This window comes from Prionailurus viverrinus, chromosome C1 (genome assembly GCF_022837055.1).
Source record: "Prionailurus viverrinus isolate Anna chromosome C1, UM_Priviv_1.0, whole genome shotgun sequence".
In the NCBI taxonomy this organism is placed as follows: domain Eukaryota; kingdom Metazoa; phylum Chordata; class Mammalia; order Carnivora; family Felidae; genus Prionailurus; species Prionailurus viverrinus.
This window is the reverse complement of record NC_062568.1, coordinates 178272101-178300027: the sequence shown is the minus strand read 5'-3', so window position 1 is coordinate 178300027 and position 27927 is coordinate 178272101. Positions and strand designations below refer to the sequence as shown.

General features: G+C 40.4%; 1 protein-coding gene across 1 annotated transcript; it reads right to left on the bottom strand.

Annotated features, from left to right (window-relative positions):
• Positions 1 to 328: 328 nt before the first annotated feature.
• Positions 329 to 27927, bottom strand: LOC125173648 (ubiquitin-conjugating enzyme E2 variant 1-like). Its single transcript, XM_047873038.1, has 5 exons — positions 27916 to 27927; positions 26680 to 26686; positions 1037 to 1047; positions 603 to 772; positions 329 to 476 (listed from the first exon to the last, which is right to left on the bottom strand). Exons 4-5 carry the CDS (start codon positions 770 to 772, stop codon positions 329 to 331), a joined length of 318 nt encoding a protein of 105 aa, XP_047728994.1. The 5' UTR covers positions 1037 to 1047; positions 26680 to 26686; positions 27916 to 27927.

Here is a 27927-nt window from a genome sequence, read left to right as displayed (position 1 = left end):
CTAAAGAATACATTTTAGTATTCAAATCATTGCAGTCATTATTCTTATTGATATTCAAATTATTCCATCTTTGGTAAGTTGGGATCCCTTTCTAGTTGGCTCCTGTATGATTTTTTTTTTATAGCACAACTTACATATTTTAAATGGACAAAAAATTAGTATCGTTCACAGTATCTTAAGATAAATTGCCTTTAAATGGGAGCTTCCTTTCCAGTACTTTGAGGTCTACAAGACGTATCTAGAAAATTTACTACTGTGAAAAAAAAATGAAGACTGCTTAAATCAAATGGGAGGGGGTAGGGGGAGGACCTGTGGTTTTTCTTTTTGATTAATTGTTGTAACACTGTCCTTCGGGCAGCTGAGGGAGTTTCATGTTTTCTTTAGACATCATTAGGCTCCTGAGCTCTTGCAGGACAACTTTGATGCTGTATGAATTCTGCCATTTTGCTAGCACTGATATAGCTCTTAGGTCCACCACTCCATTAGAACTATTAACTCCATTCATATTAATTTTTGTTACAAATCTTACAAAGTGGGGTGCTTCTGGGTATTTAGGGCCACATTCTATTTTAAGGCTGTATATTCAGTTTTTGTAAATTGTTCTTGGAAGCCCAATTATCATTCCTGTCCATCTTGTAAGTGTCATGTCTTCGTCACCTTCTAGACCCCAGCTAACTGTGCCATCTCCTACTCCTTTCTGGCCTTCTTCCAGTTCTTCCAACAGTCGAAAATTGCAAGGGACTTTTACTCCCGAGCCCGTGGTGGCTGTCATCTTGCGTTGCTGTCGCTCCTGTATGATTTTAACACAACACCAGTAGTCTTTGATACCTTCCTTGCTTTCAGGCACAAGATACTTCAGACTCATCTTAACATTTATTTCTTTTTTTAATTTTTTTTATATATGAAATTTATTGTCAAATTGGTTTCCATACAACACCCAGTGCTCATCCCAAAAGGTGCCCTCCTCAATACCCATCACCCACCCTCTCCTCCCTCCCACACCCCATCAACCCTCAGTTTGTTCTCAGTTTTTAACAGTCTCTTATGCTTTGGCTGTCTCCCTCTCTAACCTCTTTTTTTTTTTTTTTTCCTTCCCCTCCCCCGTGGGTTCCTGTTAAGTTTCTCAGGATCCACATAAGAGTGAAACCATATGGTATCTGTCTTTCTCTGTATGGCTTATTTCACTTAGCATCACACTCTCCAGTTCCATCCACGTTGCTACAGAAGGCCATATTTCATTTTTTCTCATTGCCACGTAGTACTCCATTGTGTATATAAACCACAATTTCTTTATCCATTCATCAGTTGATGGACATTTAGGCTCTTTCCATAATTTGGCTATTGTTGAGAGTGCTGCTATGAACATTGGGGTACAAGTGGCCCTATGCATCAGTACTCCTGTATCCCTTGGGTAAATTCCTAGCAGTGCTATTGCTGGGTCATAGGGTAGGTCTATTTTTAATTTTCTGAGGAACCTCCACACTGCTTTCCAGAGTGGCTGCACCAGTTTGCATTCCCACCAACAGTGCAAGAGGGTTCCCGTTTCTCCACATCCTCACCAGCATCTATAGTCTCCTGATTTGTTCATTTTGGCCACTCTGACTGGTGTGAGGTGATACCTGAGTGTGGTTTTGATTTGTATTTCCCTGATAAGGAGCGACACTAAACATCTTTTCATGTGCCTGTTGGCCATCCGGATGTCTTCTTTAGAGAAGTGTCTATTCATGTTTTCTGCCCATTTCTTCACTGGGTTATTTGTTTTTTGGGTGTGGAGTTTGGTGAGCTCTTTAGATTTTGGATACTAGCCCTTTGTCCAATATGTCAATTGCAAATATCTTTTCCCATTCCGTTGGTTGCCTTTTAGTTTTGTTGGTTGTTTCCTTTGCTGTGCAGAAGCTTTTTATCTTCATAAGGTCCCAGTAATTCACTTTTGCTTTTAATTCCCTTGCCTTTGGGGATGTGTCGAGTAAGAGATTGCTATGGCTGAGGTCAGAGAGGTCTTTTCCTGCTTTCTCCTCTAAGGTTTTGATGGTTTCCTGTCTCACATTCAGGTCCTTTATCCATTTGAGTTTATTTTTGTGAATGGTGTGAGAAAGTGGTCTAGTTTCAACCTTCTGCATGTTGCTGTCCAGTTCTCCCAGCACCATTTGTTAAAGAGACTGTCTTTTTTCCATTGGATGTTCTTTCCTGCTTTGTCAAAGATGAGTTGGCCATACGTTTGTGGGTCTAGTTCTGGGGTTTCTATTCTATTCCATTGGTCTATGTGTCTGTTTTTGTGCCATTTAATGTTTATTTTTAAGAAAGAGAGCGTGAACATGGGCAGGGTGGGGAGAGAGGGAGACACAGAATCTGAAGCAGGCTCCAGGCTCTGAGCTGTCAGCACAGAGTGCGATGTAGGGCTTTAATTCATGAACCACGAGATCATGACCTGAGCTGAAGTCAGACGCTTAATCAACTGAGCTACCCAGGCACCCCTCACCTTAACATTTGTTTTTCCAGGCCTGGAATCAGCTATTCCTCCAAGGAGTTTTAGATCCTTTTTAATTGGAAATGGTATTTAGAGACTATAATTTGGACACTAGAGGGAGCTAATTGTTACTGGGTTGGAGCATACATCATTTTAAAAAAGATTCTTAATTGTTAATACACAGTTTGGATAATACCACTGTTTTCCTTGGAAGGTTGTGTTAAAGACTAGAGAATGGAGACTTTCCAATTTAGCAAAGTATTTCACAATGAAGTAGACTAAACTTATTAATCAGAAGTTCACTATTATTTGCGTTTTTCTTTTCCTTCTCTCTCTCTCTTTTCCATTTCTCCTGAGAAATAATAGTCTGGGTTGGAAATGAGTAGGGAAGAAAAATGGTTGATAAGAGAGACTACTTTAAGGTTTGAGCAGAACATTTGCTGTAGAATTACCAGAGGCAGAGACAAAATAATTTCTCATATTAACCAAAGAAATACATAATGCTGGAATGCAAAGAAGATAGAAAATTCAGTGGTTCCTTCAGCAGGAGGTAATGGAAGAAAAGTATATAAGGTACTTAACTGCTTCTTTTTGGTGCACAACCCAGAAGGGGTCAATAATTCCACAGTCGTTATAAATACTAATCTGGTAAGCAAATCAACAGAGAATAAAAGGACAAGTAAAGTAGTTTTTTTATACACCACAAGAGAACTGAACTCAAAGTTCACAGTCCACCATTGTCCTTACTTCCCTCAAAACTTAATCTTTATTTTTAATTTTTTTTAACGTTTATTATTGAGAGACAGACAGAGACAGAGCATGAGCATGGGAGGGACAGAGAGAGGGGGAGACACAGAATCTGAAGCAGACTCCAGGCTCTGAGCTTTCAGCACAGAGGCCGACACACGGCTCAAACTGATAAACTATGAGATCATTACCTGAGCTGAAGTCAGACGCTTAACTGACTGAGCTACCCAGGCGCCCCAAAACTTAATCTTTTTGGAGATGACAGAGCAGCATAGAAGTTCTCTGCTTATCCCTGAAATGCAACTGGACAAGCAACAAACCATTTTGCACATCTAGAAAATTGATCTGAGGATTAACACAACAATCTGCATAGAATACCTGCCACAGAACTTGGCAGGTATGTGGCGGTGGATTAGTGAACTGGGGGAGAGAGAAGCCATGGAGGGTAGGGAGCTGTTTTTGTTTGTGGAGAGAGGACAGACAGAGGGGGGAGAGTACAAGAAAAGCACTCCCCCCAAAAGCAGCTAGAGGGAAAGAGAAAGAGTGGAAGCACCCACAAGGATCTGAACAAGAAGGGAGAAAGGAAAAAGGAGAGAGTTTCAATGCCATTAGAACTCTATAAACAGGGGAGTGCAGAGTCTGAAATTCCACAGCTCAATACCTGGCCATGCTCTGGTGGGAAGGGCGAATCCCCAGGAGCAGACAGTGAGGTCCTCGGGGTCCTTGGGCCACATGGGGAGAGAGGTTCTCCTGCTGAGAGGACATCTGGTAGAGGCTATGCAGCTTTCCCATGGGAAAAGGTCCCAGCAGACCCTGGAGAACAGAAACATTTGCCAGTGTTGGAACAAGGACACTAGGGTGCAGTGAAGCCTGGGTGCCAGTTGTGTGTTCTGATTTGCCATAGTTCTCTGAACCGCTGCTGCTACATGATTGCATGAACTTTTTCTGGTGCAGACTGACATCTGGACACAGTCCCTGGGCCTCTGCAGTGCAGTTGCATGAGCGTTCCTTGGGGGTCAAGCTGGTACCAGGCCACTTCTTGGTGAGACCCTCCCCCAGAGGGCTGGAGGGGGCCCAAGCCACAGGGCCCTCAGAAGTGACGGGTTTGGAAACACATCCCCATCTGAGATAAAATTCAGGAGAGAGGTGCCACCTGGCCGGCTGATGACTTGGTGACCGACATTGTAGAAGTGGGGAGGGGATGGAAGCTGGAGACAAGGAAGGGTGCCTGATGGCTGGTTGGTGAGAGCACAGAGTTCTGATGCTACAGACTGCGAAGTTGTGTGATACCATGTTAACCTGTCCCTCGCCTGCACATACACAGACACCAGAGCCACACCAATCCACCCCAACAAGCTAAGCAAACCACCTAGTGGAGAACAGAGCCATTACACCAAACCCAATCTAACTGTGCCAACCAAGCCCTAGAGAATGACCACAAGTCTCTGCCCCTGCTGAGTGTATGTACTATAAAGTGCTTCCTAGTTTGGCTTCTAGGGCAAACTGGATGTAATTTCATTCAGATTTCATTCTGTTTGATGGTCCATCTATTCATTTTTTTCTCTTTTTCTTTTCTTATTCTTGGATAGAGAAAGAGAAAAAAATTATTTTCATTTTCTGTTTTTATAAAAGATTTAAAAAACATTTTAACTGTATTTTTTGTAAATTTTTTATTCTGTTTTACTTTCTCATTTCATTTTATTCCATTTTATTGTATACATTAAGAATTTTTTTAATCGTTTTCTTTTTTCTTTTTTTTCTCTTTTTCTTTTTATGTTTTCCCCCTCTTTTCTTTTCTTTCCCTTTCTTCTTTATTCTGTTAAGCTTTTTTCAACAACGAGACCAAAACACATCTAGGATCAAGCTTCCTTTATTTGATTTTTTTGTTGTTTTAATTTTCTAATTTTAATTCTAATTTTTAATTTTATTAATTCTTTCTCGTCCTCCAAAATGACAAAAAGAAGGAATTCACCCCAAAAGAAAGAACAGGAAGAAACAACAGCCAGGGACTCAATCAGCACAGATATAAGGAAGATGTCTGAACTAGAATTGAGAATTACGATAACAAGAATACTAACTGGGGTTGAAAAAAAGCATGGAATCCCTTTCTGCAGAGATTTAAAAAAGTAAAATCTAGTCAGGTCGAAATTAAAAAATGCTATAGCTGAGATACAATCTCTATTAGATGCCACGGCAGCAAGGATGGATGAAACAGAGCAGTGAATCAGCGATATAGAAGAAAAAATTATGGAGAATAATGGAGCAGAAGAAAAGAGGGAAATCCAGGCAAAAGAGCATGATATAAGAATTAAAGAACTCAGTGACTTATTAAAAAGGAATAACGTCTGAATCATAGGAGTTCCAGAAGATGAAGAGAGAGAAAAAGGGGTAGAAGGTTTAAGTGAGCAAATCATAGATAAAAACTTTCCTAACCTGGGGAAAGACACAAACATCAAAATCTAGGAAGCACAGAGAACTCCCATTAGGTTCAACAAAAACCGACCATCAACAAAGCATATCATAGTCAAATTCACAAAATACACAGACAAGGAAAGAACTATGAAAGCAGCAAGGGAAAAAAAGTCCTTAACCTATAAAGGAAGACAGATCAGGTTTGCAGCAGATCTATCCTCAGAAACTTGGCAGGCCAGAAAGGAGTGGCAGGATATATTCAATGTGCTGAATTGGAAAAATACGCAGCCAAGAATTCTTTATCCAGCAATGCTGTCATTCAAAATAGAAGGAGAGGGGCGCCTGGGTGGCGCAGTCGGTTAAGCGTCCGACTTCAGCCAGGTCACGATCTCGCGGTCCGTGAGTTCGAGCCCCATGTCGGGCTCTGTCTGGGCTGATGGTTCAGAGCCTGGAGCCTGTTTCCGATTCTGTGTCTCCCTCTCTCTCTGCCCCTCCCCCGTTCATGCTCTGTCTCTCTCTGTCCCAAAAATAAATAAACGTTGAAAACAAAATAGAAGGAGAGATAAAGAGTTTCCTAGAAAAATGAAAACTAAAGGAGTTAGTGACCACTAAACCAGCCCTATGAGAAATATTAAAGGGAACTCTCTGAGGGGAGAAAAGATTGAAAAAAAAAAAAAAAGACCAAAAGCAACAAAGACTAGAAAGGACCATAGAACATCACCAGAAATTCCAACTCTATAGGCAACACAATGGCAATAAATTCATATCTTTCAGTACTCACTGTAAATGTCAATGGACTAAACACTCCAATCAAAAGACATAAGGTAACTGAATGGATAAGAAAATAAGATCCATCTATATGCTGTTTACAAGAGACTCATTTTAGACCTAAAGTCACCTTCATATTGAAAGTAAGAAGATGGAGAACCATCGATCATGCTAATGGTCACCAAAAGAAAGCCAGAGTAGCTATACTTATATCAGACAATGTAGATTTTAAAACAAAGACTGTAACAAGAGATGAAGAAGGATTTTATATCACAATTAAGGGGTCTATCCATCAAGATCTAACAATTGTAAACATTATGCCCCCAACATGCAGACACCCAAATATATAGATCAATTAATCACAAACATAAAGAAACTCATTGGCAATAATACCATAAAAATAGGGGACTTCAACACCCCACTTAAAACAATGGACAGATCATCTAAGCAGAAAATGAACAAGGTGGGGCGCCTGGGTGGCGCAGTCGGTTAAGCGTCCGACTTCAGCCAGGTCACGATCTCGCGGTCCGTGGGTTCGAGCCCCGCGTCGGGCTCTGGGCTGATGGCTCAGAGCCTGGAGCCTGTTTCCGATTCTGTGTCTCCCTCTCTCTCTGCCCCTCCCCCGTTCATGCTCTGTCTCTCTCTGTCCCAAAAATAAATAAACGTTGAAAAAAAAATTTAAAAAAAAAGAAAATGAACAAGGAAACAATGGCTTTGAATGACACACTGGACCAAATTGACTTAACATATATATTCAGAACATTTCATCCCAAAGCAGCAGAATACACATTCTTCTCTAGTGCACATGGAACATTCTCCAGAATAGATCATATACTAGGACACAAATCAGTCTTCAGCAAGTACAAAAAGATCAAGATCATATCATGCATATATTCAGACCACAGTGCTATGAACCTTGAAGTCAACCACAAGAAAAAAATTGGAAAGACAACAAATACTTGGAGACTAAAAACATCCTACTAAAGAATGAATGGGCTAACCAAGAAGTTAAAGAAGAAATTAAAAAGTACATGGAAGCCAATGAAACTGATTACACCACAGCCCAAAATCTCTGGGATGCAGCAAAGGCAGTCATAAGAGGGAAGTATATAGCAATCCAGGCCTTCCTAAAAAAGGAAGAAAGGTCTCAGATACACAACCTTACACTTTAAAGAGCTGTAAAAATAACAGCAAATAAAATCCCAAACCAGCAGAAGCAGGAAATAATAAAGATTACAGCAGAAATCAATGCTATCAAAACAAAACAAAACAAAACAAAACAAAACAAAACAGTAGAACAGATCAGTGAAACCAGGAGCTGGTTCTTTGAAAGAATTAACAAAATTGATAACCCCCTAGTCAGTGTAATCAAAAAGAAAAAGGAAAGGACCCAAATAAATAAAATCAAGAATGAAAGAGGAGAGATCATAACCAACACAGCAGAAATACAAACAATAATAAGAGAATATTATGAGCAATTATATGCCAATAAATTGGGCAATCTGGAAGAAATGGACAAATTCCTTGAAACATACAAACTACCAAAACTGAAATGGGAAGAAATAGAAAATTTGAACAGACTTGTACCCAATAAAGAAATTGAATTAGTAATCAAAAATCCCCCAAAAAGCAAGAGTCCAGGGCCGGATGGCTATCCAGGGGAATTCTATCAAACATTTAAAGAAGAATTAATACCTATTCTTTTGAAGCTGTTCCAAAAAATAGAAATGATAGGAAAACTTCCAAACTAATTCTATGAGGCCACCATTACTTTGATTCCAAAACCAGACAAAGACTCCACTAAAAAGGAGAACTACATAACAATTTCCCTGATGAATATGGATGCAGAAAGTCTCAACAAGATACTAGCCAACTGGATCCAACAATACATTAAAAGAATTATTCACCATGACCAAGTGGTATTTATACCTGGGATGCATGGCTGGTTCAACATCTGCAAGTCAATCGATGTGATACATCACATTAATAAAAGAAAGGACAAAAAGTAAATGATTCTCCCAATAGATGCAGAGAAAGCATTTGACAAAATCCTTTCTTGATAAAAACCCTCAAGAAAGTAGGGATAGAAGGATCATTCCTTGAGTTCATAAAAGCCATATAAAAAAGACCCACTGCTAATAACATCCTCAATGGGGGAAAACTGAGAACTCTCCCCTTAAGTCAGGAACACGACAGGGATGTCCACTCTTGCCACTGTTATTCAACATAATGTTGGAAGTCCTAGCCTCAGGAATCAAACACAAAGAAATAAAAGGCATCCAAATCGGTAAGGAGCAAGTCAAACTTTTACTCTTCGCAGACATGATACTCTATATGGAAAACCCAAAGGATTCCACCAAAAAAATCCTGCTAGAACTGATCCATGAATTCAGCAAAGTCACAGGATATAAAATGAATGCACAGAAATTGTTGCATTTCTATACACCAATAATGAAGAAGCAGAAAGAGGAATCAAGGAACTGATTCCATTTACAATTGCACCAAAAACCATGAAATACCTAGGAATAAACCTAACCAAAGAAGTGAAGAATCTATACACTGAAAAACTATAGAAAGCTTATGAAAGAAATTGAAGACACACACACAAAATAAAGGAAAAATATTCCATGCTCCTGGATTGGAAGAGCAAATATCGTTAAAATGTCAATACTACCCAGAGCAATCTACATATTCAGTGCAATCCTTATCAAAATAATACCAGCATTCTTCACAGAGCTATAACAAACAATCCTAAAATCTGTATGGAACAAGAAAAAGACCCTGAATAGCCAAAGCAATCCTGAAAAAGAAAACCAAAGCTGGAGGCATCACAATTCCAAACTTCGGGATGTATTACAAAGCTGTAATCATCAAGACAGTGTGGTACTGGCACCAAAACAGACACTCAGATCAATGGAACAGACTAGAGAACCCAGAAATGGACCCACAAATGTACGACCAACTAATCTTTGACAAAGCAGGAAACAATATCCAATGGAATAAAGATAGTCTCTTTGGCAAATGGTGCTGGGAAAACTGGACAGCGGCATGCAGAAAAATGAACCTGGACCACTTTCTTACACCACACACAAAAATAAACTCAAAATGGATGAAAGACCTAAATGTAAGACAGGAAGCCATCAAAATCCTAGAGGAGAAAGAAGGCAAAAGCCTCTTTGACCTTGGCCGCAATAACATCTTACTCAACATGTCTCCAGAGGCAAGAGAAACAGAAGCAAAAATGAACTATTGGGACCTCATCAAAATAAAAAGCTTCTGCACAGTGAAGGGAACAGTCAACAAAACTAAAAGACAACTAATGGAATGGGAGACAATATTTGCAAATGACATATCAGATAAAGGGTGAGTATCCAAAAGCTATAAAGAACTTATCAAAGTCAACACCCAAAAAACAAATAAGCCAGTGAAGAAATGGGCAAAAGACATGAATAGACACTTCTCCAAAGAACACATCCAGTTGGCTAACAGACACATGAAAAGATGCTCAACATCACTCATCATCAGGGAAATACAAATCAAAACCACAATGAGATGCCACCTCACACCTATCAGAATGGCTAAAATTAACAACTCAGGCAACAACAGATGTTGGCAAGGATACAGAGAAAGAGGAACGCTTTTGCACTGCTGGTGGGAATGCAAACTGGTGCAGCCACTCTGGAAAATAGTATAAAGGTTCCTTAAAAAATTAAAAGTAGAACTACCCTACAATTCCACAATTGCACTACTAGGTATTTATCCAAAGGATACAGTTTCGAAGGGGCACATGCACCCCAGTATTTATAACAGTGCTATCGACAATAGCCAAAGTATGGAAAGAGACCAAATGTCCACGAACAGATGAATGGATAAAGAAGATGGGGTATATATATACAATGGATTATTACTTGGCAATCAAAAAGAATGAAATCTTGCCATTTGCAACCACATGGATGAAACTAGAGTGTATTATGCCAAGCGAAATTAGAGAAGAACAAATATCATGACTTCATTCATGTGTGGAATTTAAGATACAAAACAGATGAACATAATGGGAGGGAGGCAAAAATAATATAAAGACAGGGAGGGTGAAAAACATAAGAGACAACTCTTAAATATAGAGAACAAACTGAGGGTTGCTGGAGGGGTTGTGGCGGGGGATGGGCTAAATGGGCAAGGGGCATTAAGGAAGACACTTGCTGGGTTGAGCACTGGGTGTTATATGCAGGGGAATGAATCACTGGATTCTACTCCTGAAATCATTATTTCACTATCTGCTAACTAACTTGGATGTAAATTTAAAAAAAAAGAAAAGAAAGAAAAAAAGAAGAAAACTTGACAAAAAACTTAATCTTTTTTTTTTTTTTTTGGAGAGAGTGAGGGTGCAAGTGAGTGAGGGGCAGAGAGAGAGAGAGAGAGAGAGAGAGAGAGAGAGAGAGAGAAGGAGAAAGGAGAGAGAGAAAATCCCAGGCTTGAACTCATGAACTGAGAGATCATGACCTGAATTGCAGTCAGAGGCTTAACTGACTGAGCCACCCAGGCGCCCCAAAACTTAATCTTGAATCTTGGTTAAAGATCACTTAGCATCTAAAACATGCTTTGGTTTTGACGTCTAATACTCGTGATTTTATTTTGGTTAAGGAAAGAGAGATGAATGCTGACTGGACCTCTTGTGATCTGGATCATATTTCCTATAAAGGTCGGTTTCAGGGCTTCCAGAAGTTGGGTTTAGCCAGAAAATAACACCCCAAACAGGATTTTTTTTTCCAATGGGCCTTTTTTACAAGGTACTTTTCAAAGACAATTGCCTATTTCAAAGGCAATAATTCTCAGCCCTGACTTGAAGAACCTTTTTTTTATAACCTTGTTTCACTATTTTATTTTATTTTATTTTATTTTTTTCAATATATGGAGTTTATTCTCAAATTTGTTTCCATACAAAACCCAGTGCTTATCCCAAAAGGTGCCCTCCTCAATACCCATCACCCACCCTCCCCTCCCTCCCACCCCCCCATCAACCCTTAGTTTGTTCTCAGTTTTTAAGAGTCTCTTATGCTTTGGCTCTCTTCCACTTTAACCTCTTTTTTTTTTTTCCTTCCCCTCCCCCATGGGTTTCTGTTAAGTTTTTCAGGATCCACCTAAGAGTGAAACCATATGGTATCTGTCTTTCTCTGTATGGCTTATTTCACTTAGCATCACACTCTCCAGTTCCATCCACGTTGCTACAAAGGGCCATATTTCATTCTTTCTCATTCCCACGTAGTACTCCATTGTGTATATAAACCACAATTTCTTTATCCATTCATCAGTTGATGGACAGTTAGGCTCTTTCCATAATTTGGCTATTGTTGAGAGTGCTGCTATAAACAATGGGGTACAAGTGGCCCTATGCATCAGTACTCCTGTATCCCTTGGGTAAATTCCTAGCAGTGCTATTGCTGGGTCATAGGGTAGGTCTATTTTTAATTTTCTGAGGAACCTCCACACTGTTTTCCAGAGTGGCTGCACCAATTTGCATTCCCACCAACAGTGCAAGAGGGTTCCCGTTTCTCCACATCCTCACCAGCATCTATAGTCTCCTGATTTATTCATTTTGGCCACTCTGACTGGCGTGAGGTAATATCTGAGTGTGGTTTTGATTTGTATTTCCCTGATGAGGAGCGACGTTTGAGCATCTTTTCATGTGCCTGTTGGCCATCTGGATATCTTTTTTAGAGAAGTGTCTATTCATGTTTTCTGCCCATTTCTTCACTGGGTTATTTGTTTTTTGGGTGTGGAGTTTGGTGAGCTCTTTATAGATTTTGGATACTAGCCCTTTGTCCGATATGTCATTTGCAAATATCTTTTCCCATTCCGTTGGTTGCCTTTTAGTTTTGTTGGTTGTTTCCTTTGCTGTTGCAGAAGCTTTTTATCTTCATGAGGTCCCAATAGTTCGTTTTTGCTTTTAATTCCCTTGCCTTTGGGGATGTGTCAAGTAAGAAATTGCTGCGGCTGAGGTCAGAGAGGTCTTTTCCTGCTTTCTCCTCTAGGGTTGTGACGGTTTCCTGTCTCACATTCAGGTCCTTTATCCATTTTGTGTTTATTTTTGTGAATGGTGTGAGAAAGTGGTCTAGTTTCAATCTTCTGCATGTTGCTATCCAGTTCTCCAAGCACCATTTGTTCAAGAGACTGTCTTTTTTCCATTGGATATTCTTTCCTGCTTTGTCAAAGATTAGTTGGCCATACGTTTGTGGGTCTGGTTCTGGGGTTTCTATTCTATTCCATTGGTCTATGTGTCTGTTTTGGTGCCAATACCATGCTGTCTTGATGATGACAGTTTTGTAGTAGAGGCTAAAGTCTGGGATTGTGATGCCTCCTGCTTTGGTCTTCTTCTTCAAAATTACTTTGGCTATTCGGGGCCTTTTGTGGTTGCATATGAATTTTAGGATTGCTTGTTCTAGCTTCGAGAAGAATGCTGGTGCAATTTTGATTGGGATTGCATTGAATGTGTAGATAGCTTTGGGTAGTATTGACATTTTAACAATATTTATACTTCCAATCCATGAGCACGGAATGTTTTTCCCTTTCTTTATATCTTCTTCAATTTCCTTCATAAGCTTTCTATAGTTTTCAGCATACAGATCTTGTACATCTTTGGCTAGATTTATTCCTAGGTATTTTATGCTTCTTGGTGAAATTGTGAATTGGATCAGTTTCTTTATTTGTCTTTCTGTTGCTTCATTATTAGTGTATAAGAATGCAACTGATTTCTGTACATTGCTTTTGTATCCTGCAACTTTGCTAAATTCATGTATCAGTTCTAGTAGACTGTTGGTGGAGTCTGTCGGATTTTCCATGTATAATATCATGTCATCTGCAAAAAGTGAAAGCTTAACTTCATCTTTGCCAATTTTGATGCCTTTGATTTCCTTTTGTTGTCTGATTGCTGATGCTAGAACTTCCAACACTATGTGAAACAGCAGCGGTGAGGGTGGACATCCCTGTTGTGTTCCTGATCTCAGGGAAAAAGCTCTCAGTTTTTCCCCATTGAGGATGATGTTAGCTGTGGGCTTTTCATAAATGGCTTTTATGATCTTTAAGTGTGTTCCTTCTATCCCGACTTTCTCGAGGGTTTTTTTTAAGAAAGGTTGCTGAATTTTGTCAAAGGCCTTTTCTGTATCGATTGACAGGATCATATGGTTCTTATCTTTTCTTTTACTAATGTGATGTATCACATTGATTGATTTGCGAATGTTGAACCAGCCCTGAATCCCAGGAGTGAATCCCACTTGATCATGGTGAATAATTCTTTTTATATGCTGTTGAATTCGATTTGCTAGTATCTTATTGAGAATTTTTGCATCCATATTCATCAGGGATATTGGCCTGTAGTTCTCTTTTTTTTTACTGGGTCTCTGTCTGGTTTAGGAATCAAAGTAATACTGGCTTCGTAGAATGAGTCTGGAAGTTTTCCTTCCCTTTTCCTTCCCTTTCTATTTTTTGGAATAGCTTGAGAAGGATAGGTATTATCTCTGCTTTAAACGTCTGGTAGAACTCCCCTGGGAAGCCATCTGGTCCTGGACTCTTATTTGTTGGGAGATTTTTGATGACTGATTCAATTTCTTCGCTGGTTATGGGTCTGTTCAAGCTTTCTATTTCCTCCTGATTGAGTTTTGGAAGTGTGTGGGTGTTTAGGAATTTGTCCATTTCTTCCAGGTTGTCCAGTTTGTTGGCATATAATTTTTCATAGTATTCCCTGATAATTGCTTGTATCTCTGAAGGATTGGTTGTAATAATTCCATTTTAATTCATGATTTTATCTATTTGGGTCATCTCCCTTTTCTTTTTGAGAAGCGTGGCTAGAGGTTTATCAATTTTGTTTATTTTTTCAAAAAACCAACTCTTGGTTTCATTGATCTGCTCTACAGTTTTTTTAGATTCTATATTGTTTATTTCTGCTCTGATCTTTATTATTTCTCTTCTTCTGCTGGATTTAGGCTGTCTTTGCTGTTCTGCTTCTATTTCCTTTAGGTGTGCTGTTAGATTTTGTATTTGGGATTTTTCTTGTTTCTTGAGACAGGCCTGGATTGCAATGTATTTTCCTCTCAGGACTGCCTTCACTGCATCCCAAAGCGTTTGGATTGTTGCATTTTCATTTTCGTTTGTTTCCATATATTTTTTAATTTCTTCTCTAATTGCCTGGTTGACCCATTCATTCTTTAGTAGGGTGTTCTTTAACCTCCATGCTTTTCGAGGTTTTCCAGACGTTTTCCTGTGGTTGATTTCAAGCTTCATAGCATTGTGGTCTGAAAGTATGCATGGTATGATCTCAATTCTTGTTTACTTATGAAGGGCTGTTTTGTGACCCAGTATGTGATCTATCTTGGAGAATGTTCCATGTGCACTCGAGAAGAAAGTATATTCTGTTGCTTTGGGATGCAGAGTTCTAAATATATCTGTCAAGTCTATCTGATCCAATGTATCATTCAGGGCCCTTGTTTCTTTATTGACCGTGTGTCTAGATGATCTCTCCATTTCTGTAAGTGGGGTGTTAAAGTCCCTGCAATTACCAGATTCTTGTCAATAAGGTTGCTTATGTTTGTGAGTAATTGTTTTATATATTTGGGGGCTCCTGTATTCGGCACATAGACATTTATAATTGTTAGCTCTTCTGGATGGATAGACCCTGTGATTATTATATAATGCCCTTCTTCATCTCTTGTTACAGCCTTTAACTTAAAGTCTAGTTTGTCTGATATAAGTATGGCTACTCCAGCTTTCTTTTGACTTCCAGTGGCATGATAACTACTTTTCCATCCCCTCACTCTCAATCTGAAGGTGTCCTCAGGTCTAAAATGAGTCTCTTGTAGACAACAAATAGATGGGTCTTGTTTTTTTATCCATTCTGATACCCTATGTCTTTTGGTTGGTGCATTTAGTCCATTTACATTCAGTGTTATTATAGAAAGATATGGGTTTAGAGTCATTGTGATGTCCATAGGTTTCATCCTTGTAGCGATGTCTCTGGTACCTTGTCTCACAGGATCCCCCTTAGGATCTCTTGTAGGGCTGGTTTAGTGGTGACTAATTCCTTCAGTTTTTGTCTGTTTGGGAAGACCTTTATCTCTCCTTCTATTCTAAATGACCGACTTGCTGGATTAAGGATTCTTGGCTGCATATTTTTTCTGTTCATCACAGTGAAGATCTCCTGCCATTCCTTTCTGGCCTGCCAAGTTTCAGTAGAGAGATCGGTCACGAGTCTTACAGGTCTCCCTTTATAAGTTAGAGCATGTTTATCCCTAGCTGCTTTCAGAATTTTCTCTTTATCCCTGTATTTTGCCAGTTTCACTATGATATGTCGTGCAGAAGATTGATTCAAGTTACCTCTGAAGGGAGTTCTCTGTGCCTCTTGGATTTCAGTGCCTTTTTCCTTCCCCAGATCAGGGAAGTTCTCAGCTATTATTTCTTCAAGTATACCTTCAGCACCTTTCCCTCTCTCTTCCTCCTCTGGAATACCAATTATGAGTAGATTATTTCTCTTTAGTGCATCACTTAGTTCTCTAGTTTTCCCCTCATACTCCTGGATTTTTTTTATCTCTCTTCTTCTCAGCTGCTTCTTTTTCCATAATTTTATCTTCTAGTTCCCCTATTGTCTCCTCTGCCTCTTCAATCCAAGCTGTGGTCGTCTCCATTTTATTTTGCAGCTCATTGATAGCATTTTTTAGCTCCTCCTGGCTGTTCCTTAGTCTCTTGATCTCTGTAGCAATAGATTCTCTGCTGTCCTTATACTGTTTTCAAGCCCAGCGATTAATTTTATGACTATTATTCTAAATTCACTTTCTGTTATATTGTTTGAATCATTTTTGATCAGTTCGTTAGCTGTCGTTATTTCCTGGACGTTTTTCTGAGGGGAATTCTTCCGTTTCGTCATTTTGGATAGTCCCTGGAGTGGTGCGGGACTGCGGGGCACTTCCCCTGTGCTGTCTTGAATAATTGCGTTGGTGGGCGGGGCCGCAGTCAGACTTGATGTCTGCCCCCAGCCCACCACTGGGGCCACAGTCAGACTGGTGTGTGCCTTCTCTTCCCCTCTCCTAGGGGCAGGACTCACTGTGGGGTGGTGTGGCCCGTCTGGGCTACTTGCACACTGCCAGGCTTGTGGTGCTGGGGATCTGGCGTATTAGCTGGGGTGGATCACCAAGGTGCACAGGGGCGGGAGGGGCAGGCTCAGCTCACTTTTCCCTCGGAGATCTGCTTCCGGAGGGGCCCTGCGGCACTGGGAGGGAGTCTGATCTGCCAGAGGGATGGATCCAGAAGCACAGCGTTGGGTGTTTGCGCGGTGCAACAAGTTCCCTGGCAGGAACTGGTTCCCTTTGGGATTTTGGCTGGGGGCTGGGCTAGGGAGATGGCACTCGCGAGCGCCTTTGTTCCCTGCCAAGCTGAGCTCTGTGGTCCGGGGCTCAACAACTCTCCCTCCCGTTGTCCTCCAGCCCTCCCGTTCTCCAAGCAGAGCTGTTAGCTTATAACCTTCCAGATGTCAAGTCCCTCTTGCTGTCAGAACACACTCCATCTGGCCCCTCCGCTTTTGCAAGCCAGACTCCGGGGTTCTGCTTGGCCGGCGGGCCGCCTCTCTGCCCCGGCTCCCTCCCGCCAGTCTGTGTAGCGCGCACTGCCTCTCTGCCCTTCCTACCCTCTTCCGTGGGCCTCTTGTCTGTGCTTCGCTCTGGAGAGTCCATTCTGCTAGTCTTCTGGCGGTTTTCTGGGTTATTTAGGCAGGTGTAGGTGGAATCTAAGTGATCAGCAGGATGCGCGGTGAGCCCAGCGTCCTCTTACGCCGCCATCTTCCCAGGATCTTGAAGAACTTTTAAAAATAATACCATGCCTGATACAAAAATGCAGATTCGAAGGGGTATATGCACCCCAATGTTTATAATAGCATTATCAACAATAGTCAAACTACGGAAGGAGCCCAAATGTCCATTGACTGATGAATGGATAAAGAAGATGTGGTATGTAGATTTAATGGAATGTTACTCAGCCATCAAAAAGAATGAAATCTTGCCATTTGCAATGACATGGTTGGAGCTAGAGTGTATTATCCTAGGCGAAATAAGTCAGTCAGAGAAAGATAAATACTACATGATTTTACTCCTATGTGGATTTTAAGAAACAAAACAGATGAATATATAGGAAGAGGGGGGAAAAAAGAGAGAGGGAGACAAACCATGAGAGACTCTTAATGATTGAGAATCAACTGAGGGTTGATAGAGGGAGGTTAGTGGGGGATGGGCTAGATGGGTGATGGAGTATTAAGGAGATGGGTATTATGGAGGGCATGTTATGATAAACACTGGGTGTTGTATGTAAGTGATGCATCACTGAATTCTATTCCTCAAATCAAAACTGTACTGTATGTTAACTAACTAGAATTTTAATAAAAATTTAAAAAATAAAAATACAATAATACCATACCTAACCCCCAGAGAAGTTGATTAAATTGGTTTGGGGTGAGGCACAGGCTTCTTATGGTCTAAAAATTCCCTAGGTGATTATAATAAGCTGATAGAGATGAGAATTGCACTTCCAATAAAGTGAAAAAACGTGAAGGCTTTTGAATTTTAAAAAAAGGCAGCTTTTTATAACAGGGAAAAAGTTACACATAGAAAACAGTATGTTCTGAGGCATCTTGGGTGGCTCACTTGGTTAAGTGTCTAGCTTTTGATTTTGGCTCAGGTCATGATTTCATAGTTCGTGAGTTCAACCCCTGTGAAAGGCTCTGTGCGTCATGACAGCTAAGAGCCTGCTTAGGATTCTCTGTTTCCCTCTCTCTCTCTGCCCCTCTCCCACTTGCGCACGCACATGCACACACACACACTCTCTCTCTCCCTAAATTAATAAACATTAAAAATATAAACAGTATTCTCCAAACCATTTGATTATTATACCCCATTAGTAAAATATTTTAAGTATCTTCCAAATATATGTGTATTTATTTTTGTGTAAATTATATATAACACAAATTCTAAAATTTTTAGAATGATATAAATATGACATAAGCAGTATTTCTAAGATAGGTTTTATTTTTTGTTTGTTTGTTTTGTTTTGTTTTGGAGTTGTATTTATTTAAGTGATCTCTACACCCCATGTGGGGCCCAAACTCACACCCCAAGGTCAAGAGCTGCATGTTCTTCTGACTGAGGCAGCCAGATACCCCTATTTAACTTTTAATGGTTTAAAAAGCCTGGGGTGCCTGGTGGCTCAGTTGGTTAAGCATCTGACTTTGACTTAGGTCATGATCTGGTGGTTCATGAGTTCAAGTCCCACATTGGGCTCTGTACTGACAGCTCAGATCTGGAACCTACCTTGGATTCTGTGTCTCCCTTTTTTTCTGCCCCTCCCCTGCTTGTGCTTTGTCTCTCTCTCTCAAAAAATAATAAACATTAAAAATTTTTACATTAATTTTTTTAAATGATACAGAAAACCTTTTTACTCCTTCTTGTTGAGAGCAATGAGACAGAATAGGCTTCATTCTTCTTAAACAACTTGTGAAACAATAATTTGAAGATCCAGTTTTAAGTTTAATTCATTTCTATACTTGATTTTAATGCATATTCTAGTTTAAAAAGATAACTCAGAAAAGGACCCATGAGTCCTTTCACTAAGAGATGTGAATAATTGTATTAGCTATCTAGTGCTATGTAACAATAATATCATGAACTTAGTGGCTTAATATAACACACATTTATTCTCACTGTCTCAAAAAGTCAGGAATCTGGGCATGGCTTCATTGCATCCTCAGCTTCAGGGTCTTACAAAATTATAATCAGCTTGTTTACCAGGGCAGTCATCTCATCTGAGGTTCGACTGGATAAGGATTCACTTGTGTGCTTGTTGATAGCATTCAGTTCCTGGTGAACTGCCAGATTGAGGGCCTCTTTCTTGCTGGCTGTCAACAGGAGGCCACCCTCAGCTGTTTGCAAGGTGTCCCTCTCCATATGGCAGTTTACAACATGGCAGCTTGTTTCTTACAATCTAGCAAAGGAAAAATAGTCCCCTTGCAAGACAGTTTTAATCTTATGTAATGTAATCACAAACAGATAACCACATGTATATACAGTCACTTTCACCATATTCTATTGGCTAGAAGCAAGTTACAGGTCCCATTCACCCTCAAAAGGAAGATACCACATAAGGCAGTGAACTTTGGGAGGTAGGGATCATGGGGACCACCCTAGAGTCTGTCTACTACACAAATACCTAAATAGATGAGTGAAAGAGGAAAAAAGGAAATAAATTTTTCATGGTAACAGACTAACAAATAAATGTAGAAGAGTGATATTCAGAAAATTACTATTTTCAACCATCACAGCAATAAATGGTATAATAAGAATAGTCAATGGATGCTAAAAACCATTGCATAAAAAGATGTCAGAGAACAGGATATCTATATGATCTCAAAGTATCTCCACATGGACTTTCACTTCCAATCATAATTTACCCTTCAGCATAAAACATGTAACACTTTGGGCAAAATATTTGGAACATTTTTCAGATATTGGAAAACAGGCAGAACAAGAGAGTGATCCTTGAGAGAAGGGAATCAAAAGCCGAGAGTTCTATAATTGCCTTATCTCAATGCATGGAGAGAATTTCCTGATACAGTTCAAGGAGGGAGAACTCAGAATCCAGCATACCTACTGGTTGAGGAGACAAAGTTGTTTCTTTTTATTTATTTATTTTTATTTAAAAAAATGTTTAGGTTTATTTATTTTTGAGAGAGAGACAGCATGAGCAGGGGAGGGGCAGAGAAAGAAGGAAACACAGAATCTGAAACAGACTCCAGGATCTCAGCTGTCAGCAACCCGATGTGGGACTTAAACCTATGAACTGTGAGATTATGACCTGAAGCAAAGTTAGATGCCTAACCGACTGAGCCACCCAGGTACCCCACAAAGTTGTTTCTTTTTTTTTTTAATTTCTTTAAATGTTTTTATTTATTTTTGAGACAGAGAGAGACAGAGCACAAGCAGGGGAGGGGCAGAGAGAGAGGGAGACACAGAATCCGAAGCCAGCTCCAGGCTCTGGAGCTGTCAGCACAGAGCCTGACACAGGGCTTGAACTCATGGACTGTGAGATCATGACCTGAGCCGAAGTCGGACGCTTAACCAACTGAGCCACTCAGGCACCCCCAAAGTTGTTTCTTAGTAGTAATTTACCTTGCTCTTCTAACCCTTATATTTCCTGTAACTGACAGTTGTAGCTAAAAATTTGCTTAAATTCAATTAAACGTTTAGGTAAAAATATTTAATAGGTTTTACTGTGTACTTTATACTGTATCACATCATGATGCTCATAATGTTGGGTTGTTTCATTAATAGTGATTCTAGATTTGTTCACTTGATTAAGTTAGTGATCTCCCAGATCTCCAAATTGTAAAGATAGGGTTTTCTCTTTGCAATTAGCAACAGAATAACCTGTGAGTGATGCTTTGATAGAGTGCAAATATCTTGTCCCCAAAAGCCCTTCACTCAGGGTTTCAGCATCCACTAGTTTTTCTTGCCATAAGCAAGTATTTTATGAGTAGAGAAATGGCTGTTTTTACTTCCATTGTTCCTTTTACATTCACTAGCTGACATTTTCCCATAAAGAAAAGCTTTCTCTTCTCTACTGGAATTATCCACAGTTCCTCTTTAAAGGTAGGGTAAATGCTTAATTTCTTTTTGTTGTCCATTTTCAGAATAGTGTGTATAAAAGTTTATTTTCAATTAATCCCCTCTCTTTCTCTGTCTCTCTCTGAGCATCACTGTGGACTTATTAATTTTTATTTGTTCAATATTTTAAAAATGTTTATTTATTTATTTTTCAGAGAGAGGAAGAGGGAGAAGGACAGAGAGAATCCCAAGCAGGCTCCATATTGTCGGTGCAGAGCCTGATTTGGGGCTCGATCTCACAATCTGTAAGACCATGACCTGAGCTGAAATTAAGAATCAGAGACCTAACAAATTGAGCCAACCAGGCTTCCCTCTTTGTTCAATATTCAAAAATCACAGTCATTATTCTTTTTGATTCTAAAGTAATCCCAAATTTGGCCAATGAGAATTCCTTCAACATGCCTCACGTGCTTGTGATATGTCTCCAATAGTCTTTGAGGACTTCCTTGTTTTCTGGCACAATAAGATAACCCAAGTTTACCTTATACTTTCCTTGCCCTATACCTGTCATAATCTATTTCTTTAGGAATTGTGGCTTATTTTAGTGAAAGATAGTAATTAGAGATTACAATGTGAGTGCTAGGTATACTGATTACTATTGGAGTTTGTCCTCATTTGGATTCTCCTGAAAGCAGACCCCGAGACAAGGATTTGAGTGCAAGTATTTTCTTTGGAAGATGATCCCAAGAAGTATAAGTCAGGAAGTGGGGAAATGAATCAGGAAAGGGAAGAAAGCCAGTAAAGGGTGTATTAATGAACACATTGCTGTTGTGAGCAAATGGGGCTCAATCCTGTTGGGAATCCTCTAAGGAACAGCCTAAAACGTGTTCCAGAACCCTCCCACTCAGGGACAGAAACACTGGGATATTTATCCACTAACCTCCATCCCTTATTGTTTGAGGAATTGTCTAGATTGTTAAATCCCAGCACTTGTGTCAGACGTATGACTTCATAAGCATGATTTGAAGTGTTTACTGCAGCTTCAGGTGAACTCTGAGCAGGCTGAAGGGAATATAGAAGAGGCATCCATAGAATCTACTACAAGTTATAGCTTCTAGGTGCTTTTAAAAGACAAAGCTGGGAGATAAATTTTTAAAAAAACTGAATCCATACTGATTTCCAATTCAAAATGAACATTATAGGATTTTTGTCTTTATTTTTAAATTTGTATCTCCCTTCTCTTTTACTTGGTTTTGGTTTTCAATACTAATAGTATTTATTTGTTTTATCCTACAATATACATCATTACATTCAAAATTGCATTACCAATATTACTACCAACATTAAAATTATTAATAACATTGAAGATTTCTTTGAAGTTTTTTATCCGTAGGATATACCTTCTGATTATATCCTGAATGTATAAGAACTTTTACAACTCAATAATAAAGAGATAAATAATGCAATTTAAAAATGGGCAAAGGATATTTATGAATAAGCATTTCCCCATAGAAGGTATACAAATGGTCAATAACACATGAAAAGTCATTAAAGGGGGTACCTGGGTGGCTCAGTCAGTTAAGTGTCCGACTTCAGCTCAGGTCATGATCTCATGGCTCATGGGTTTGAGTCCTTCATCAGGCTCTGTGCTGACAGCTCAGAGACTGGAGCCTGCTTCAGATTCTGTGTCTCCCTCTCTCTCTGCCCCTCCCCCGCTTGCACTCCCCCCCCCCCACTCTCTCTCTCTCTCTCTCTCAAAAATGAATAAACATTAAAAAAAAAATTAAAGGGAGCCTGGGTGGCTCAGTCAGTTAAGTGTCCAACTTTGGCTCAGGTCATGATCTCGGGTTCGTGGGTTCAAGCCCCATGTCGGGTTCTGTGCTGACAGCTCAGAGCCTGGAGCCTGCTTCAGATTCTGTCTCCTTCTCTCTTTGCCCCTCCCCCACTCGCACTCTGTCTCTGTCTCTCTCAAAAATAAATAAACATTAAAAATAACAATAATAAAAGAAAAAAAAAGTCATTAAGGAAATGAAAACCAAAAACAATGGGGAGTGGCACCTGGCTGGCTCAGTCAGTAGAACATGCAACTTTTGATCTCAGGGTTGCAAATTCAAGCCCCATGATAATATACCCAATAATCTTGGGTATAGAGACTAAATAAATAAACTTAACAGCAACAAAAACAAAAGCACAGGGAGATGTCACTTCACAGCCATAGAGTGACTAAAACAAAAGACAGACAATAGCAAGTGTTGGTGAAGATGAAGAGAAATTGGAACCTTCATTCATTGATGATGGGATCATAAAATGGTAGAGCAACTTTGGAAAACTGGCTGTTCATCAAAATGCCTGCGGGGGCCTGGCTGGCTCAGTCAGTAGAGCACATGACTCTGGATCTTGGGGTCATGAGTTCAAGCCCCATGTTGGGTCTAGAGCTTACTTAAAACTATAAAGAGTAAATAAAGAAAAAAAAAGTTAAAAACAGAGTTACCACATGATCAAACAATTCCACTCCAGCAGAAACGAAAATATGTGTCTGCACTAAACTCGTATATGATGTTCATAGGAGCATTATTCATAACAGCCACAGAGAGAAAACAATACAAATGTCCATCAACTGATGTATGAATAAACCAAATGTGGTATCTCTATACGATAGAACATTATTTGACTGGAAAAAGGAATGAAGTACTGATATATGCCACAACATGGATGACCCTTGAAAAAATTGTGCTCAGTGAAAGAAACCAGTCACAAAAGACCACATATTATATGAAATGTCCAGAATAGGCAAATCTGTCATAAGCACATCTCATCAGAGAAGTTCAGGCTCAACTCTTCCTCCATCCTCTTTGCTTCTCTTCAATTCTTCTTCCTCACTTCAACATATCCCAAGCTATCCTTACCTATGGGAAGCTTGCTCTTATATCATGTTGCCTTGAAACCTAAAGTTTAAAAATTTTTTTTATTACATTTATTTATTTTTTGAGAGGAAGAGAAAGAGAGAGAGAGAGAGACAGAGAAAGAGAATGAGTGGGGGAGGGGCAGAGAGAGAGGGAGATACAGAATCTGAAGCAGGCTCCAGGCTCCCCAGCTATCAGCACAGAGTCTGACATGGAGCTCGACCCATGGACTGTGAGATCATGACCTGAGTCGAAGTCTGATGCTTACCTGACTGAGCCACCCAGGCGCCCCAGGACTTTTCTTTCTTTGTAATCCAAGTATCTTTTAGAAGAAAATTACTGTTTTCATAGCTAGGAATTAAGAGCATCCAGGTCTCTTGCTGGGGCTGAGGTGCTTGTACCCTGATGGAAGAGTCCTGGAGGTGTTTCTGCCTTCCTTCTTTCTGCTGAGCTGAACAGGCCCAGGTGCATACACTGGACACCTCCTGAGATTTTCTGTTCCCAGATTGCCTCTATCCCAGCTCATACAAGTTTCCCTGGATGAATTGGCAGGAGGAGCATCATGTGACTGAGCTGAGGACCATATCTGCTTAAGGACAATCAGGTTCTTGGGTTTTTTAGGGCCCAATGAAGTGGACCCTTATTTTCTCAGGAGCACTTGTATGTCTCTAGGAAGGGAGAACTGAGGAGACCAGTTTAGGAAAGGAAACAGAAAAGACAGAATTTTCTGGTTTTGGAAACAGACAAACCTAAATTCTGGTCCTAGCTGTGTCACTAATCAGTTATATAGCCATGGGAAAATCACTTAACTTCCAAGTTTACATCACTTTATTTCTGCAGTGGATATGACACTGTCCCCAGAGGCCCAAACGAGGCTCAAATGAGATCATACAGTTAAAGGGCTTCATAAACTGTTTGTCCCTATGTAAACATATGCCATTGTTATTGTGACGATGATTGCTTCCTGTATGGCCAAAGTGGCTAGTGAATTTCCTGTACATGGAGCATGCATCTGCTCAGATTCTGGCTGCTATACTGGGTCCCAGGGAAACCATGCTGAGTTTCCATCTTCATCCAAGCAATTTATTTTGTAACTTGGCCCTTTTCATCTTGGATTGGCATTGAACAGGGACTATCCAGGAAGTTCTGCCTGGCTAATCTGGGCCTCCTGAGATAATAGGTTGGAAAATTATCTTATATCATAGAAAAGGGCTTCTCAGTTCTTGGCTCTTGGTTCCAGTACACACACACACACACACACACACACATAAAATTGTGTATAGTGGACACACAATGTTATATTAGTTCCAGGTGTACAACATAATAATTCAACAACTCTATACACTATACTATGCTCACCACAAGTGTAGATACCATCTGTCACCATATAAGACTATTATACTATCATTGACCATATTCCTTATGTTATACCTTTCATCTCCATGAATTATTGATTCTGTAACTGGAAGCCTATACCTCCCACTCCCCTTTGCCCAGTTTGGTAACCACCAGTTTTTTCTCTGTATTTATGGGCCTGTTTCTAGTTTTTTTGTTTGTTTCTTGGTTTCAGTTTTTTGTTTTCATTTTAGAGAGAGAGTGCGAGTGGTAGGGGGATAGGGGCAGAGCAGGGGAGAGGGGGGGGGGGAGAGAGAGAGAGAGAGAGAGAGAGAGAGAAAATCCTAAGCATGCTCCATGCTCAGCACAGAGCCCAGTCTGGGGCTCAATCCCACTACTCAAGGATCCTGACCTTAGCCAAAATTAAGAGTCAGATGTTTAACAGACTGAGCCACCCAGGCACCTCTTTTGGCTTCAGTTTTTGAGCTATCTGCTTCTGCTTCACTTCTCTCTGCTTTCTCTGTTTCTTGTCCCTGCTTCCCCTGATCATGTTCACAAATGTGGTTTTTAGGCTCTGGCCCAGGCTGTGCCTGGCTGGACAATCAATCATCTATTTAGCCCACTACCCGGGCTCTGTGCAGCTGACCCCAAGAGCAAGGGTTGCCTGAATAATTTGTGCCTTTAATTTCCCTCAAATTCAAAATCACAGTGCAGCTTGGAAGCAGAGACCTCTGGGCTTGTTGCAAGTTGCACAGGAGAACAGGGCAGTATCAGCCCTACCCCTCAACCCCCACAAAGTGACACAGATACCCACAGACATGCACACATGAACATATGCACATTGTACACACATATCATGGACATACACAGAAACATGCACATTGATGTGATCACACACACACATACATAAATATACACGGACGCAAATACCTTACAGGTCAGAAGGTCTAGATGGGGTAGGGAAAGTGATTGGCTCTAATTCCCTTTTACTCAAAGTCTGAGACAGGCCTGTAGGAACTTTACTCAAAGGATTTGGCATTCTGAGAGATGTGCCTCTGTCTTTTTTTTTTTTTTTTTCAACGTTTATTTATTTTGGGGACAGAGAGAGACAGAGCATGAACGGGGGAGGGGCAGAGAGAGAGGGAGACACAGAATCGGAAACAGGCTCCAGGCTCCGAGCCATCAGCCCAAAGCCTGACGCGGGGCTCGAACTCACGGACCGCGAGATCGTGACCTGGCTGAAGGCGGACGCTTAACCGACTGCGCCACCCAGGCACCCCTGTGCCTCTGTCTTTGATGAACACTTTCACTAAATGAGATCACAAAAGTAACCAAAATTGTCTTTTATTGAATGTGTCTCTGTGTTCACTGCTGCCCTAGCCCCTTCATATATGCTATATGCCATCTCATGGAGCATCACCACAGCTCTATGCAACCAGAATATTCCAGGCCTCTATGGGTTCAAAAGAAAACATCTTAATATTAATGTCCAATCACATTGGTACTTAGCTCTCATTTTGCCATGCAAAAGCCTTCCTAGATATTCCAGGTAGTACTCAGAGGTGTCTGAGGAATTGAGGGAAATTTGCTTGTATTCTTCTGGTCCAGAAACCTCTTCAAGGAGCCTTTTAATTGCCTGATACCTTCGCCAGAATTCTCCAGCAGGCATAGGTTGTCTTCCACCTCTGGCCTTGGCACTACAGTTTATAGTAGAGGAAGGAAAGGAAGGAAATTATCAGCTCCCTAAGTTTGTTACTAAAGCCCCAAAGCTTCCCCAAGTTTGCCCCAAATCTCACAAAGATCTGATGCACACCTAGCTCCAGCCCTTTTGTAGCAGATGCTATTGGTGCCCTGTCTTTACCCTTTGCACCTTATCACTTAAGAACTCACTAATAGGGGCGCCTGGGTGGCTTGGTCGGTTAAGCGTCCGACTTCGGCTCAGGTCATGATCTCACGGTCCGTGAGTTCGAGCCCCACGTCGGGCTCTGTGCTGACCGCTCAGAGCCTGGAGCCTGTTTCAGATTCTGTGTCTCCCTCTCTCTCTGCCCCTCCCCTGTTCATGCTCTGTCTCTCTCTGTCTCAAAAATAAATAAACGTTAAAAAAAAATTAAAAAAAAAAAAAAAGAACTCACTAATAAACTACCACTAGTCTGCATCTGCATCTCTTTGCATGAAGGTCACTCAGCCCCTGTATTGGGCAGGCTGCAAGTGCACTGGCAGGGGTGGTAGTGAAGGGAATTAATACTCCCTGGAGCAGTCCTCAACCAATGACTGATAGGAGTTGGTGTATATATATCCCAGTTCCTTACCCCTGACATGCAGTAACTCTGAGACTTGTATTCTATACAATTTCCTACAGTTTTTCCGTGGGATTAAGCTCTAGTCACTATAGTGATAAGTTGTTGGATAATTTGTTCCTTATTGACTTTTCCTTCCCTTTCTAACTCCTCACTTTCCTACTAATGTTTCCTGTACCACCTAATGATCTACTTGTTGTTGTATTTTTGTTTCAGGGTTTGTTTCAAGGGGAATTCAAATTAAGACACCTACTCTCCAGAGTTCCTCTGGCAAATATAGGGACTAAGTAAGTCTCTGCTGTTCCCTCCATTTATCTCTGACCTCTCCCCAGGGAAACTTTTCATGTATTAACTCATACACGAGCCCACGA